Consider the following 16,015-nt stretch of genomic DNA (forward strand, 5'->3'; position numbering starts at 1 on the left):
CGTTAGTGTGCGTTTAGCCTTGTGGTAGCATATTTGGATACATTTAACTATCCACCTAGCTATCCCAGGTTTGGAAATGGGGTTGCTTTTATGTGGTGGTGAGAAAGCAACGAACAATTGTTTTGTTTTGCGGAATGATTTGGTTCTGTCAATGTAGTACAGAAGGGCTCTTTTGACGTCTAAGGTATGAAGAGCTCTTTCAGCTACCGAGTCGGGATTCGGGAAGAACACTGGTAGTTCTACTGATTGGTTAAGATGGAACGGAGATATGACTTTTGGAAGGAATTTCGGGTTTGTTTTAAGAACCACTTTGTTACGGTGTAATTGTAAGAATGGTTCTTGTATGGTTAAAGCCTGGATTTCACTCACCCTCCTGAGGGATGCGATAGCGATAAGGAAAGCTACTTTCCATGTGAGGAACTGTAATTCGCATTTATGCAGAGGTTCAAATGGGGGTCCCATGAGCCTTGTAAGAACAATGTTTAGATTCCACACTGGAGAGGGTGGTAATCTGGGAGGAATAATTATTTTTAGTCCTTCCATGAAGGCTTTGGTCGCAGGCACTCTAAAGAGTGACAAGTGTGGTCTATTATGTAAGTAGGCTGCTAACGCTGCTAGGTGGAGACGTATAGATGAGTATGCCAAATTACATCTTTGCAAGTGTAGCAGGTAGCAAATGATGTCCTGGATGGATGAATCCAGGGGGTTATATGATTGTTAATGCAGTAAATGGCAAATCTTTTCCATTTTGCAGCGTAGCAGGCTCTAGTGGTAGGTCGTCTGGCCTCCCTTATAATATTCATGCAGTCTGGTGGTAGGTTGAGATAACCAAACTCTAGGACTTCAGGAGCCAGATTGCCAGGTTCAGTTGACCTGGATCTGGGTGTCTGATTTCTCCACGGTTCTGGGTTAATAAGGACGGGGAGAGATGGAGATTTTGGTGGTGCACTAGCGAGAGTTCCAGTAGTGTTGGGAACCAAGGTTGGCGTGCCCATGTGGGAGCTACTAAGATCAGTTTCAGAGACTGTTGCCTGAGCTTGCGTACCACTAATGGAATGAGTGGGAGAGGCGGAAAAGCGTACGCAAATCTGCCTGACCAGTTCATCCATATTGCATTGCCCTTTGACTCCGGGTGGGGAAACCTGGCGGCGAAGGTTGGGCATTTTGCGTTTTCGTGTGTGGCGAACAGATCTATGTCTGGTTGGCCCCATTGTTTGAAAAAGGGTATTAGAACTTGGGGATGTAGTTCCCATTCGTGGATTTGTTGAGTCTGCCGACTTAACAGATCGGCAATCTGATTGTGAACCCCTGGAAGGTGTTCTGCAAGTAGGTATATTTTCTGGGGAATGGCCCATCTCCAAATGTTCTGTGCGAGCTGGGACAGCTGGAGAGAATGTGTGCCTCCTTGTTTCTGTATGTAATACATGGCTGTCATGTTGTCTGTCGAATGTTTTGTTTTGGAGATGTATTTGGAATGATATTAGTGCTAGGAACCCTGCTAGCAGCTCCAGGTATTTGATATGGAGCATCTTTTGTTGAGTGGTCCATTTGCCCTGAGTGGTGTGGCCGTGGAGGTGGGCTCCCCATCCCGTGCGCGATGCGTCTGTTGTCAGCACTATCTGTGGAAGAGGCTCTAGGAATGGCCGCCCCCTGGAGAGGTTTGTTATGTTTGAGAGAGCGATCTGTGCAGCTGTCCACCAACACCAGATCCGTAAGTTGTCCGTGAGCCTGGTTCCACTGACGTGCTAGACATTCTTGCAAGGGACGCATTTGAAGTCTTGCATAAGGCACAATGAAGATGCATGACACCATCATGCCTATGAGTTGCATGAACACTCTTGCTGGAAGAGAGTGTTGGATTTGGAATTTTGCGATAAGAGCTTGCATATTGGCTATCCTGGCTGGATTGGGATATGCTCGGGCTGTGGAGGTGTTTATTGTGGCTCCCAGATACTGATGTATGTGAGCAGGTTGGAGGTGAGATTTGGGATAGTTTATTGTGAATCCCAAGTTGTGTAAAGTTTGGTGAGTGTGTAGAACACACTTGTTGAATGACTTGGCTTTTATTAGCCAGTCGTCTAGATACGGGAAGACAATTTGTTGTCGTCTGAGATGTGCTGCTACTACTGCTAGCCATTTTGTGAATACTCTGGGTGCGGTTGTTACCCCGAATGGGAGGACTGCAAACTGGTAGTGTTGTCCGTCCACCACAAACCTTAAATACTTCCTGTGGGCAGGATGTATGGGAATGTGGAAGTAGGCGTCCTTGAGATCTAGTGTGGTAAGGAAATCGCCTTGTTGCAGTAGTGGGAGCACTTATTGAAGAGTGATCATATGGAAATGATCTGAATTGATATACAGATTTAGGGGTCTGAGGTCGAGTATTGGACTTAGAGTCCCGTCCTTTTTGGGGATTAGGAAGTAGAGTCAATATACCCCTGTACCCTGATGTTGTAAGGGAACTGGTTCTATTGCGTGCTTTTGAAGCAATGAGAGAACCTCCTGTTTGAGGAGTGTGAGATGATCTTGTGACATGGGACGCTGTTTGGGTGGTATATAAGGGGGGGGGGGGGTAGTTCTGAGTTCCAGGCAGGACCAAACTGGATAATTTGTCTTAACCACCTGTCTGTTGTGATGGAGTTCCAGACAGGTAGGAACTGTGTTAGTCTTCCCCCGACCGGAGTGGAATGGTCTGGGGGGAGTGGAGGAAAGTCACTGTTTTGTGGCAGGGGAGGTGCGAGTGTTATTATTACCTTGACCTTGCCCTTTGTTGTTGTTTCCTCTGTATCTGCCTCTAAAATATCCTCTACTGGGGGATGTGTGTGTGGCGGTTTTAAATGTAGAGGAGGTGTCCGTTCCAATATTTTTGGAGGCTCCTTTATATAAGGAGCGCCGAAAGGACCCACTTGGTTGGGGAGATTGTAATGCTCCCATGGACTTAGCCGTCTGTCTTTTTTTCATTTTTTCCAGTGCAGCGTCTACTGCTGGCCCCTAGAGCTGCTCCTGATTGAATGGTTGACTAAGTATGGTAGTTTGTACCTCTGGCTTAAAGCCTGAGATGCGTAGCCATGCATGTCGTCGAAGGAGCACACTTGTGTTAATTGCTCTAGAGGCGGTGTCTGCGGCGTCAAGTGCACATTTAATTGCTGCATTTGAAATGAGCTTTCCCTCCTGAATGAGGTCATTTGCCTGGGTTTTGTATTGGTCTGGCAGATGTTGTAAGAGTCTCTAATTGATCGTAGTGGGCCCTATCATAGCGTGCTAGTAGGGCTTGAGTGTTGGCAATTCGCCAGTGATTAGCGGCTTGTGCTGCTACTCTTTTGCCAGAGGCTTCTAATAGTTTGGATTCTTTGTCTGGGGGTGGTGTGTCTCCTGTGGTTTGGGAGTTTGCGCGTTTCTGCGCATTGGAAACGACCAAAGAATCCAAAGGGAGTTGGCCCTTGATGTAGTTCGGGTCTTCAGGAGCAGGCCTATATTTCTTTTCAATTCGTGGGTTAAGAACCCTGGCACGAACGGGGTCTTTAAAGACTTCGGAGGTGTGTTTTATGACACCTTTAATCATTGGCAGGATTTGTACAGACTTTTGAGACTGTTCGAAAGTGTCTAATAAGAAGTCTTCCTCTGGTGCGTCTGAGTGCATTGTGACGCCGTGGTATATTGCTGCTCTATATAATAATTGTCCAAACCCCAGGTGATCATCAGGAGGCGATGGTTTTGAGGGATATGGCTGAGGGTCAGGCATATCTGGTAAGGGGAATGCCCAATCATCCAACGGTGTGGTGTCTGGAGCCGATTTCGGTGCCGAGTAGTCTTTTGTCTTCGGTGCCGATTGGACAATTACATGCGGTTTGCTCGGTCCCGAGCTACCGGAAGGCTCATGTTTCTTCGGAGCCGAGCCCGGAGGTGGGGCTTCTGAAGGATGTTTTCGGTCTCGACTGGGGCCAGCAGGCGAAGTCTTGACCAATGCCTTTGGGTTTGGTAGGGTTGGGGCAGGGGCAGTGGTCCTCACACGTTGCCCAGGAGTGATGGGGTTGTCTGCTTCGGAAGTTATTTGCAGATCCTCGGAATCTTCTTCCGGGACATCTGGGCCTTCATCAAAGATGTCCTCTGGTTCCGGAGCTGGTCTCTGTGCCATGATGTGGCGTCGAGCCCTTCGATCCCGAATGGTCTTTTTGGATCGAAATGCTGCACAGGCTGGACAGCTGGACTCGTCGTGTTCCGGTGATAGGCACAGGTTGCAGACTTTGTGGTGGTCACTGTGCGGAAATTTTGCTCCACACTGGGGGAATTTTTTGAACGGAGTCCTTTCCATGAGCAGTAGGCCTCACGGCGTGGATAGGCCCAGCGGGCTGCGTCGACGTCCGGAATCGAGCCAATGTAATCGATGTCGAGGATGAAGGTGTTTCGATGTTTTGTTGTGAAGTTTTTCACTTGGAGAAGCTTGGAAATGATATTTCCAACTGGAGCGGAAAAGTTGCATCCGAACCCAATGGCGGAAAAAAACAATCTGAGGATGGAGTCGATGCCCATGCGCACTGTCGTCCAAGGGAGGAGTCACCTATCTCATGACCAAAGACTTCTTCCGAAGACAACAACAACCTGCAAGCATCCGAGCCCAACACCAGATGGTGATCTACTATCCTAAGTGTGTGATCTGCAGCTCATATGCCTCGAACACCCTCTTCCCAAATGCCTCCACCTGTGTAGACTCCGTCTCAGTGTAAGTCATTATAAATGTATTGAGATCACTCTTACTTGTAACTCCATGCCACTGGAATCAAGCTATCCTGGCTGAACAGGGGTGAAACCCCGAAACCGGTCCTAGGATGCTTGTTTCCAGTCCAGGGATGACATTGTTCTGCATTCTGTTCATCAACTGTTGTTTTTGCATTACTCTTACTTGTAGACACCTGCACCAGTAAGCTTTCAGGTGAGGGGTTCAGAGATAAAAAAAAAACCGCATGGTCACATTGGGCAGGGAGTGGCATTGTGCAATGGGACAGTTGACCAGTTATCCTGAGCAAGGTTTGGCCAAGCCCCAAACAAAGAATCCGTAAGGGCCTTCTTAAATAGTAAGAGGTGCTTAGTAGATGTCTGCCCATGCTGAAGAACCTCCTTAAGTAGATTAGTCTTGACCTACAAGGTTGGAAGCTGGAGGGGAAGGAGTTCAGCCAACCCAAACATAACCATTGCATAGGACGCTTTCCAGGATACTGGAGTCAGGAGAGGTATCATAGGTGATCAGGTCGGCCAATCTCATTACTTGCATCGTAATCATTATTCAAGTCCATGCCAAACAGGGAATGCAATATGTGCGTTTGTTGTTGTGGAGGCAGAGCAAGAGGAGGAATTGGAGCCCCTTCGGCAGCCTGTCGCGACTTTGGTTGAGTCGAACCAGCGCCAATTTGACATCAGGAAAAGATTGGGGCCTCGTCTTCCAGCATCAACTAAGTCAGTTTTGATGCGCTAGGAACCAGTCTGGACCTTGATGTCTAGATTGCAGCCGGATGTGGCCCTGTTATGGGCTCAGTGGGTCCAGCTTGTGCCAAGGGCTAACAGACTGATGGTAACCCACGTGGAGAACCTCTCAGCTCTGTGGGGCCCACAAGCGCACCAGAGGGATTTGGCAAAGATCCGTAGAATCGGAGGATGGGCATACAGAAATCTTCAATCTGCTTACGAATGGCAGGTGGCACCTGAAACTCAAGTTGCGCTGGAACACGTAACAGGATTGGCTTTGAAGGCGAACAACTTCGGGAGAGAGATCAAGATGTACAGTGCCACCCCCACTCCTTCTTAGAGGCAGTGAGAGTGTCAGGAAGGGGCGGAGTCCTGCTTAGATTTCTTGTGCTTTTTTGGACTTACCCAAAGATTTGGATTGAAAGGAATACAGACCACCGAAACTACTGCAGCGACTTCTGAATCTTGAATGGATCTCAGACCGAACTTTTGACATGGACTGATCACGTTGTGGAGTTTTATGCTGCTTGGCGATGTAGAGTTTTACCTCGTGGTCTCGTATTGCCTTTGTGGTTCATTGATGTGGCTCGAACCCAGGCACTGCAAGTAAATCCGGTGAGGATCTGAGCTGGACATTCATTCGCTACAGTCCTTACAGGGCTCAAAACTTGTTCTGAGAGTGGACATGCCACTTGCGCACTGTAAAGCAATTTTTTGATCAAGTTAAGAGTCTCAAAGAGATTTAAGATTGATCAGGATCCATGCACGTCTGATGGTAAAGAAAGAAAGGAACTGACCTCTGCATGCAGGAGTGGCATCTACATAGGCTCCACACACCATTTTTGTCAGAGAACGGAGTGATTGCAGAGCTGACAGGCGCCACCTGCAAACGTGCAGAATTACTGCTGAAAAGTTACCAGATCCAGCATGACAGCTGGTGAATATTCAAAAGGTGAAAAAACTGTGCTTACAAGTCTATCAGAAAAGCAACATAGTTACTAAAATTGGCAGTGTTTTTCTTTTTTACCTGGATATTGTTTCTTTGTCCTGTTGCCAAATTTATCACCGCTTAGAGAACACTACACCTAGTGAATCAGGAAACATATTTAACACTGCAGTCACCATACATAAAACTATCCCCAACTGCAACTTTACCATCCATGCCAATAAATGAAAAGCAATCGTTTCGCCAATAATATTTTTGTTAGTTGGCTTTGTATTAGCACAAAGCCAAATCACATTAGAGTTCTTGGCACAAACTCACATTCAGTCTCAAATCCTTCAATAACGTTGAATAAATAAAATCAGTTCCAGATCTGAAATTTTGATGCAGCCGACAGGTTGATGGTGGAAACATTGCGCTCCAGGAGACTGGCTAGCTGAAACTGGAAATTCAGCTAACATTCACCCTTTGAGCAGATAATACATTGTGACCTTTCCAAAATTCCTCAAAACTTCTTCCATGACAAACAAGGTTCAAGATCAAGTTTCTCTTCACAGGACCAATCTTACATCAACTAAGCTATGTTACATTTTCACATTTAAGCACTAATTAAACATCGAACTATTTAAAGCTTTAAGCACATGTACATCAAATACCTTTTCTATCACAGTGGCATGAGTAAAGCCCATTTCAATGTCTTGAAATTATTCAGTTTGTGGATCCCGGATAGCAATGGTCTGCTGCCAAGATAAACCAGATTGATTTGCCTAATAAGTGAAAGCTAAATGAAGGATTCTTGAATGTAGTAGGAAGTCCAAAAACTAACTGGGTGATGTAACAAGTTTAGAAGATTCCCTCAAAACCCACCTTAAAATACATTTTTTATTTTTTTTATTTTTAAAATCCAGGCGAAGCGTCTGTCTAAAATGAGCACCAGCACAACATTCATCTGAAATCCAGAAACCTTCCTAACCAGACTTGAATCATACCGGGTATTAAAAAAAAAATACATTACATCATGCAAGATTTCAGCTAGATGATGAATATTTATTGAAAATGTACTTCACCAACAATGGTGAAATCATAACCAAAGCAATTACAAAACTCTTGATAGTTAAGTTATAAAAAATAAACTGGTCAATGTCTCACAAATTTTTGCCTAGTTCCCTTCCAGATAGATTTGTGCCCCTTCATCTGTGGTGGATTTTAAACTTCTTCCTCCATCGAATAATAAACATGTCAGACACGAATCAGGAAACAGTTCAGAAAATTGCAATTCATCCAGGAATTTTTCTCTTTCATTTTGACGACCAAGTAGCAAAGTCCATAAAGTGACTTATTTTTCAATAATAAATATAGAAAATAGTTTATCAAATTTCAGTTCCATTTTTTTGTGTTTTTTTACTTTCTTTTAAAAAATGAATATTTCTCGCTGGATATGTAGAGAATGCCACCTTTATTAAAGAGAATAGGACGTCTTTGGTGAGATATCGTTGCTCAAAAGGTGATATTTACATTCCATCACGCGAGTCTGTTTGCCAGCAGAGCACATAAAGTGATTTCCATGGCAGAGCTGTTGTACAAGCCAAACCCAGCTGGCCTCCTTAGAGAACAAACTCCACTCTCATATCCTGCACATCTTTTAAGGTGCCCGTAGTTAGTCACACAGATGGTGTCTTTGGTTGATGGAACTGCTGGATGATCTGTGGTCGCTTGACCCTTGGCTTCCGTCTCTTTGGCTTGCTCTTTGCTTTGTTGAATTGCACCACAAAAAACGCCAAGACCAGCATGGCCCCAAAAAAAGCAAAGACTGGAATTGTCTGCCCCACATCTTGATTGTAGCGGCCAGGCATTATACCTTTAAAAAGAGAATAAGAATTACTATTTTCCCTGAGAAATGTGTTTTGAAACAAGATTCAATTTCCTGGTTGATGCCAGAAGCATTAGTAAAACAATTTATGTAAACCAGGGATTCAACTTAGTGGAAACTTCAATTTGCAGACAGCAAGAATATTAATTGCCGGATATTGTAGAAAGCATACAATAATGAAGTTAGTAGTTTGAACTCAAGACTCTTGTAGTAGAGCTTAAACTTACACAAGGAGCATTAGGGAAGTATGATAGTAACTTAAAACAATTGCCTTATTTTCCAGCAGCAAAAAAGCACTAAGTCAGGGAGACTTGCAGAGTCCTGCCCCAGCTGTTAACTAGGACACCCAATCAAAATTCCCTGCAGCTTGACTTTCAACCCCTTTTTAAAGCTTCTGGAGGCCACACAAAAGAGATTAGTGATACAAAGCATGCTTACATACAGCCTGGTCCCGCCAGGTCAATAAATAAAGGAGTGTGGACACTGAGGCAGGAACTCATTCCAATGCATTTTACAATCCATGTTAAAGACTAAGGCCAAGTCTGATAGTTTGAGACAGTGTTGTTACAAGATCATGTTGGGACATCTGCTGCACCACTAGAGATCTTATGCCATTAACAAAATGGCAGCAGGTAGTTAAGTATTGGAAATATTTTGTAAAAGTTAGATTGAGCAAAAACAACACTTCAACGGTTGGGAAGCAGTCGTTATTGCAATTGCAGTCAATTCCAACTGACAATATTTGTGCTGGCAAGTGACATGCATTAACCGGTAGTGACTTCAGAAACTTGCACAGACAAAAATAGAGTGAGAGTAAAACACCGTCACACTATGACCAAAACAACTGTCTTTCACAGAAACTTTATCAACACCATTATCACATTCAAATTTGTATTATAACACCATGGCTAAAACAACTACACTGAATTCTCTTCAAAACAAACATTTAGCCATTCACTGTGATGATGCCATGAAAGGAAGCAAAATATTCCCATACAGTGGGGATCTAGACTGCCTCACTGACTTCCCTCCCTCCAAGCTTCGAAAAATGTTCCAATAAATCAAAGTTGTGCACAAATCTACCCCAACTGATGAAAACATTGGAGGAGTTCACCACAAAAGTAAATTGGGACAAGTTATGAAAGTGGTTTTAGACAGCCATACATTCCGACACTAACCTCCTGGAATGTCCCAAGCACCACTTTCTCCAGGTGAAAGAGGTCGGACTTGGGGACGACTCTGCCGAGCATTGGGCAACACCACCTTATCCAGGTCAATTGACAAAAGCTTTTGATGTTTCCAAAGGTTACTGCAAAGCAGAAAAGTTGTGATAATTACCAATGTTAGTTTATCAGGTATTTGTTTTACATTACTTTTGAAGGAAAACTTTTTTTTATTTTCTTTTTTTAAGTACTGTATTGCCCAAAATATCATGCCATTATGGGAAACGGGGCATTAGTCATAAATCAACTGTATCCAAGAGAAGATAATACTGTTGTAACAAGTAAAACATTAATTTAGATTTTTGTTGCACTCATGAACAAAAAGCAATTATTTTAGAAAAATGTAATTAGTTCCAAGAATGTTTCATTTAGGCATAGTTACCATTGAACAATAGGACTTATGTCTTGCAGTACAATACTAACTAGCATGAGCACTGTGCAGCAATCTGACATCAGCAGTCTGCAATTAATATATTCAAATTCCCAGCTTAATACAAATGGAAAATATTTTGAAGGAAGTTGGCTTTCAGAAGGAAATTTAAAACTTTGGTTTTCCAACAGCAGCCTTATACTGTAGTACTTTGGCTCAGTGTTGCGGGTCTTTTGTCTTGAGCGCCGGGACACTCCCGGGAGTAGCCGTGCGCTTAATAAATACCGGTTAGCATAACATATAGAGGGCCAAAAAGAGGTACACTGTGCAAAGAGTCTAGGCAAACCACAAAGGAATTACAGAGGCACAAATGACACCCCAAATGCTTTCTTTTTTCTTAGTGTGGGCGAGCAGTTAGGCATATCAGAGGGTAGTGCTAAGCATTTATTGCATACACAAAGGCAATAAATGAGAGACACACACCCAAAAAAGAAATCCGTCACCAACGTATATAAAAATAACATACATTTATATGAATTTACATACAGAGATCATCTGAATCAGGCAAGTACTTTTTGAGTTATGAATATTTACAGTATTCAAAAGTTGACTCACTTAAGGTAAGTATGAGGCTAGGTCCAAGGCCACAGGGGGCTCTGGGGTGTCAGTGTGCAGAGATGTGTCACAGCATCGGGTAGCCCATTCACTTTAATGGGGAACGGTTCAGTTGCAAAGAGGCTGCAAGCAGGGATTTGGGGAGGCTCCCTTGGACACTGGCTCTGGGGCGCGGGTGCAGATGTGCTTTGAGGTATAGTGTGGCTGCAGTCACAGACTCACTCTTTGTCTTTGTTTCTGCTACAGAGGGGCAAACAGGGCAGCTGGGCCGCTCGTGGGTTTCACTGTCCCAGAAGTCCCTCGACGTGCAGGTTGATCTTCCTCTGCGTTTGTGTCCGGACTGGACACAACAAGCCTTAGTTGCTGCAAGGGGCCCAGTACCCCAGGTATTTGTACAGCGTGGCTCCGGTAAGTCCTGGTGTTCCCACACTTTAAGGTAGATGGATCTGACCTATAGGAGCACTGCTACCTCTTCCTGGGTGGCTGCTGTGTCTTGGATGCCAGGCATCCCTTGACAAAAACTGTATATGCCAGTTGGGACAAACTTGTGGCTTGGTGCAGTACTCCAGGCAAAGTTATCTGACATTTTGTTACTTGTTTTGCTCTGGGCACAGTTAAAGTGTACCTTTTGGCTTTTTCAGATTTTATGTAATTGCCAGATCAGCCCTCCGTGTTAAGCCCCCAGTTTATATGCATTTTTTGAAAGGTTTGCAACATTGGCTTCTCTCTCTCCCTTTGTCATGCCACAGGGGCTGAGAGGATCAAGTCCACTACCCTCTTGTAACCAGTCATATCAATTCTGTTCATGGTACGGCTGGACAATATGATTACCAAGGTCATAATTATTATCCAAATCTGTGCCAAACAGGGAATGCAGAGCTTGTGTTCTCTTTTATGAAGGCTCAGGTGGAAGAAGCAGAGCTTTGTCAAGGTTGAACAGGCATCGACTCTGAGTCAGAGTAAAATAGGCACCTTGTCTTCCGGCGTCGATGGAGTCAGCACCGGTGTTGAAGTATCAGAACCCAGTGCAGACTTTGATGTTGGAGGAGGAGTCAGAACTGAAGCTGGAGGTCAGCCCAATGATGCCTCGGGGGGCCCAACTGGTACTGCAGGCAAATTCTAGAAAAAGGGCCTCAAAGCTCCATGGGGCCTGAAGGTGTTCCAGACAGAGCAGGCAAGGATCACCAAGAGTCGTAGCATAGCCTAGCAGAAATCTTCTATTGGAAAGCCAGGGAAATAAGGGTGTGCTAGAACATGTTGTGGAATAGGCTCCAATATCAATCAATTTTGGGAGTGACAAAAGTATGGGTCCACGCCTTCTCAGGAGAGCGAGAGCAGCGAGAATAGAACTGATACTGCCTTAGATTTCTAGTGTTTTTTTGTTAACTTACCCGACAACTTTGATCAAGACGATGACCGACCTCCTGGAAAAACTCCTGCAACTCCTAGATATGTAATGGGACTGAGATCCAATTTCTGACTTGGAGCGGGGTTGTGGTGGACTCTTCCAGTGCTTGGGAATGTACAGTTTCTCCTCGAGTTCTCATATAGCCTTCGGGTTCATCAATGCGCAATCACCGCAACCCTTAGAGTTTTGACTTGGTCCCAGGCGCCAACCTGATGAGGGTCTGTTCGACAGTCCATACAGGGTTTAAAACTGGTTTGGGAGAGGGCATTTCCCTTGCACTCTGTTTTACAATTTTTTGAGGAAAAGAAGGGTCTCAAAGAGATGAGATGTAGCTCCAGATACGCGCCTTGTGAAGTAGAAAGGAGCTGATGTCAAATTGCTTGAGTCATGCCTACAAAGGCTCCGCATGTTGTTTCTGAAGCAGAACATAGTCCGTGTGGAGCTGCACAGCACCACTTACCAACACGCAGATGGGAATACTAAAAAGGTGAGGAATCTGCAGCTAAAAGTCTATCAGAAATGTACATTTCCTAAATATTTGTTAAAGATCCTAATTCAACAGTGACCTGAACTTTCAATAGTAATAAAAAAAAGTGGTGGACTCATTCCTGTAGCTTATACTAAGACCAAGTTGGCAGAAATAGTGTTTTGTTCTAAACTTTAGTTCTTCTCATGGAAACAGCTACAACAGTAAAATAGTTTTTGGGGACTAGTCACTTCAGGTATATGCCAACACTAAATTCTTGCATGTACCACTTAAATACTAGGCACCCTACCTTGTCAACTACAAGGGCCTACATAGGGGTGACATTTAATATTTAAATGTAGGATATAAATTGTTTGCAGGTTTAAAAGCTGCAACAGTAAGGTACACATGTAGAAGTGAGCCATGTAGACAAGTGGATGGCACACACGGTGTTGCAGTAGACAGATGACATTTAACTTTCAGTGCCACTGGGTTTTTTTCCTTCTAGAAAGTGAAATATGACAAATGAGGTTTTGCCGCTTTTACCACGTTTTAGGATTCAGAGCAGTGCATAAAAAGAGGGTGTTTCTCACATGGTCCTAAGCATCCGAGGAATACAACAAGTCCAATTTCAAGTGCACAATCACTGTATGCTTTGATGCACTTGTAATACAGTGGAAAGGACATCCGCCACATTTGTGACAGAGTATCCTGTCTGTCAAACTTTAAATAAGTCCTGAAGAGAGTGACTGTGGGTACCTGGCCTGAATCTGGAGTCCCCAAATGTGTCAAGTCCTGATCCTCAAGGACGTTGAGGGACAGAGTGGTTTGTGTGGGTCGTGTACCCCCAGGTATGGTGCTCCAAGTGTGAGGGGACCACCTTTTAGCAGTAGTGGAGGCAGTTTTTAAGGGGCACAAACAGAGCTGGGGCTAGACCCTTCTAGTGAATCTGCTCTTTAGCGTGGACCCAAAGTGGGACCAGGGTCTGGGAGAGGACTGCCTTGTGTGTGAAGAAGCATCACATGCTCGCCGTCTCAATAGCTACTCAACCAGTGGGGGAGCTGGGCTCAACCACAGGACAGGAGGTAGAGCCAGGTGATAGGCCTATGCCACATTTAGACAATAACGGAGACCATCTACAGGAGGCATTGGGCTTCATCCACATTGGAAGCGACCAAAGCCATCAGAGCAAAAACAAAATTCAGTCTTGGACTACTGCCCAGGAATACGGACCAATGAGCTCAGACTGGAGCTGGTGTTGTTGATAGTACAAAGTCTTTGGAGTACTGGATTTAGATCTTGAGAGATATTCTGCTCTAGGTTGCATCAAGCTCTTCCCATGGCAATTGACAAGAGAATCTGTCTGGCACAAGTGCTGCAGTACAGGTGAGGAGTGGAGTCCTTTTTGCTTCCACCTTCCCATGAGGTCTCTCGTCATTTACATAAGGCTATAGATAGTGACTTTCATGTGCAGATGTGGGCTCCTTTAATAGGTGCCTCATTATCATAGAACATAAAGGCTATCACCAAAATATGGGACACAGAAGTTATAGGTGTCAGCTACTCTCAATGGCTGATGACACTACGCATGTGGCTTCCCAGAGATACTCGGTACAGACACTGTTTTCAGCCAAATGGAACCTTAAGGATATCTACAGCGGTCAATGAGATTCAGAAAGAAGGTTGTTGTGAACAAATGAGATCAAGCCTGAAGGACGGAGAAAAGTGATGTTGTTAAGCTTTATTGGAAAGTCGTTGAAAAGGGCTGTAAAAAAAGGTTGGAATAGATTGTGAAGGAGCATGACTGAAGAGCTGAAAAACAAAGCAATTGTCTGCATATCATCTAAGAATAAAGTTGTGAACTTGTTCACTTGAGGGACGTAATGGTGCTAGTTAGGTGGCTTAGTGACAAAATTCGAGAGAGAGGAAACTGCTTGGATGGCCTTAGAGAGGAACTCCTTGTAATACAAATATATTTTGATGGCAGAGAAGAGGGTGATGTAGTGTTTTAAGATGCTGGCACACTATAAAATGAGAAAGGACTTAAAAATTTAGGTTTCTTTCACCAAGTAAATTTTTGAGGAAAACCTCAGTAAGCCAGACTGCTGCAGAGGTGGGGACACTTTAGTCCAGATATAGGACTGGTTTCTCAGGCCACGTATCCGGATGTCATTGTAAGGACACCTTTTCCGGTGAAGCACCTCACCAGCAACAAATGTGTGGTTATTATACATTGGTCTGCGAGGGCAGAAGACAAGTCATATTTTGAAGATATTAGAAAAATAATTTTGCAAAATAATTTTACCAAATTATTTTGAAATGGATATATTTTACAGTTGCCTAAAGACTTTGCATGTCTACAAGCCTTGTACATCAATTCAACAGTTTATATGATACTAGACATTGGCTAGCTAGAGTCTCTACCAGATAAGGCATTAAGGAAGGTAAGTAACTTTTTCATCTGATAGAGACTTCTAGCCACAGATTCCTTCCATTAGAATAGAGACCGAAGCAATACCACCCTCAGAGGTGGGTCTGCAGACCAATTTCATATTGGGAAGTCCTGAAGGAAAGAACGGGCAAAATGCCCATCTCGACGGACCGGGCTGTCCAAGCGAGAGCTGCTTGTAGGAAAGTGCCCTTTTTTGTCATGGTCAGCCTCATGTTTTGACACTGGTACTAATGTGCACTGGAATTCTTTTAACCAGTCCCCAGTGCCCTTTCCCTGAAACAAGGTAAAATGGTCTATCACACAATTGACACACACTTTAGCTCCCCTGTAAGACCCAAGTAAATGGTACCCCTTGCACCTGGGGCATGGTTATAAAATAGGGTCTCTAAGTGCTGCAGAATGCCTTATGCCACTCTAATGGACCCCCATACAAATTGCATTCAGCCTGGCATCACAGACTGCTTATCATGGTGCAAACCATGAATGAAAACATGACCTGGCACACTCACTGTGTGACATGCCAAAGTCACTGAATGGGATATATGTAAGACACCCTTACAGCAGGCCTTTTAGCCCTAAGGCAGGGTGCAGATATCCCATATCTGCATGAGCGGATAAGCCCCTGTGCGGTCTAGTTCAATTACTAGATGGCACAAGTGAACAGGGAAGCCAATTTAAGTTTATGCACTTGGCACTCGTCATTAAGAGTTCCCCAGCTACAGGATTGCTTCACTTGAAACCTATGGTGTTTAGTATCAAACACCTGGTCTTAATAAATCCATACCGATTCCAGTATTGGATTTATTATGACCTTACTAGACCTCTAGTGTGCTGGCTGGTATTGACCAGCCTGCAACCATAGACAAGTTTCTGACGCCACGCAGGTGAGAGCCCATGCTTTCAGAGGCCAGAAACAATGGCTGCTCCACAGGGAAATGTTCATACCTCATCCAGTAAGATGGCTAGTGACTTAGCACATCAAGGCCAGGGACTTCAAAATCCCTGCCACCTTTGATATGCGACCATGGCTTTCCCTAGACCTGGTAGATGCCACCCGCGGCCTGGAGGCCCATTTGGCACCAGGACAGGTAGGAAATTAGCTATGCAGTAGGTGTGTTGCACCACCAGGCTAGTCACACCACCAAATGTTTTTGGTGTAATTAGGAACTCTGAGGCAGGGTTATGCCCAATCCCCACAGGAAGTTGTC

At 44.4% G+C, this 16,015-nt stretch overlaps 1 protein-coding gene across 1 annotated transcript in view; it reads right to left on the minus strand.

Moving 5' to 3' along the window:
• Window positions 1–7,429: 7,429 nt before the first annotated feature.
• MBTPS1 (membrane bound transcription factor peptidase, site 1) overlaps window positions 7,430–16,015 on the minus strand; it is a 362,069-nt gene continuing 353,483 nt past the window's right edge. The window contains exons 22-23 of the mRNA XM_085638544.1: window positions 9,452–9,582; window positions 7,430–8,261 (exon numbers count right to left, since the gene is read on the minus strand). Of these exons, the coding sequence (XP_085494670.1) occupies window positions 8,065–8,261; window positions 9,452–9,582 (328 nt within the window). The 3' untranslated portion in view covers window positions 7,430–8,064. The remainder of the gene's footprint in view (window positions 8,262–9,451; window positions 9,583–16,015) is intronic.

The sequence above is a fragment of the Triturus cristatus genome, chromosome 12 (genome assembly GCF_964204655.1).
Source record: "Triturus cristatus chromosome 12, aTriCri1.1, whole genome shotgun sequence".
NCBI classification, from domain to species: Eukaryota; Metazoa; Chordata; class Amphibia; order Caudata; family Salamandridae; genus Triturus; species Triturus cristatus.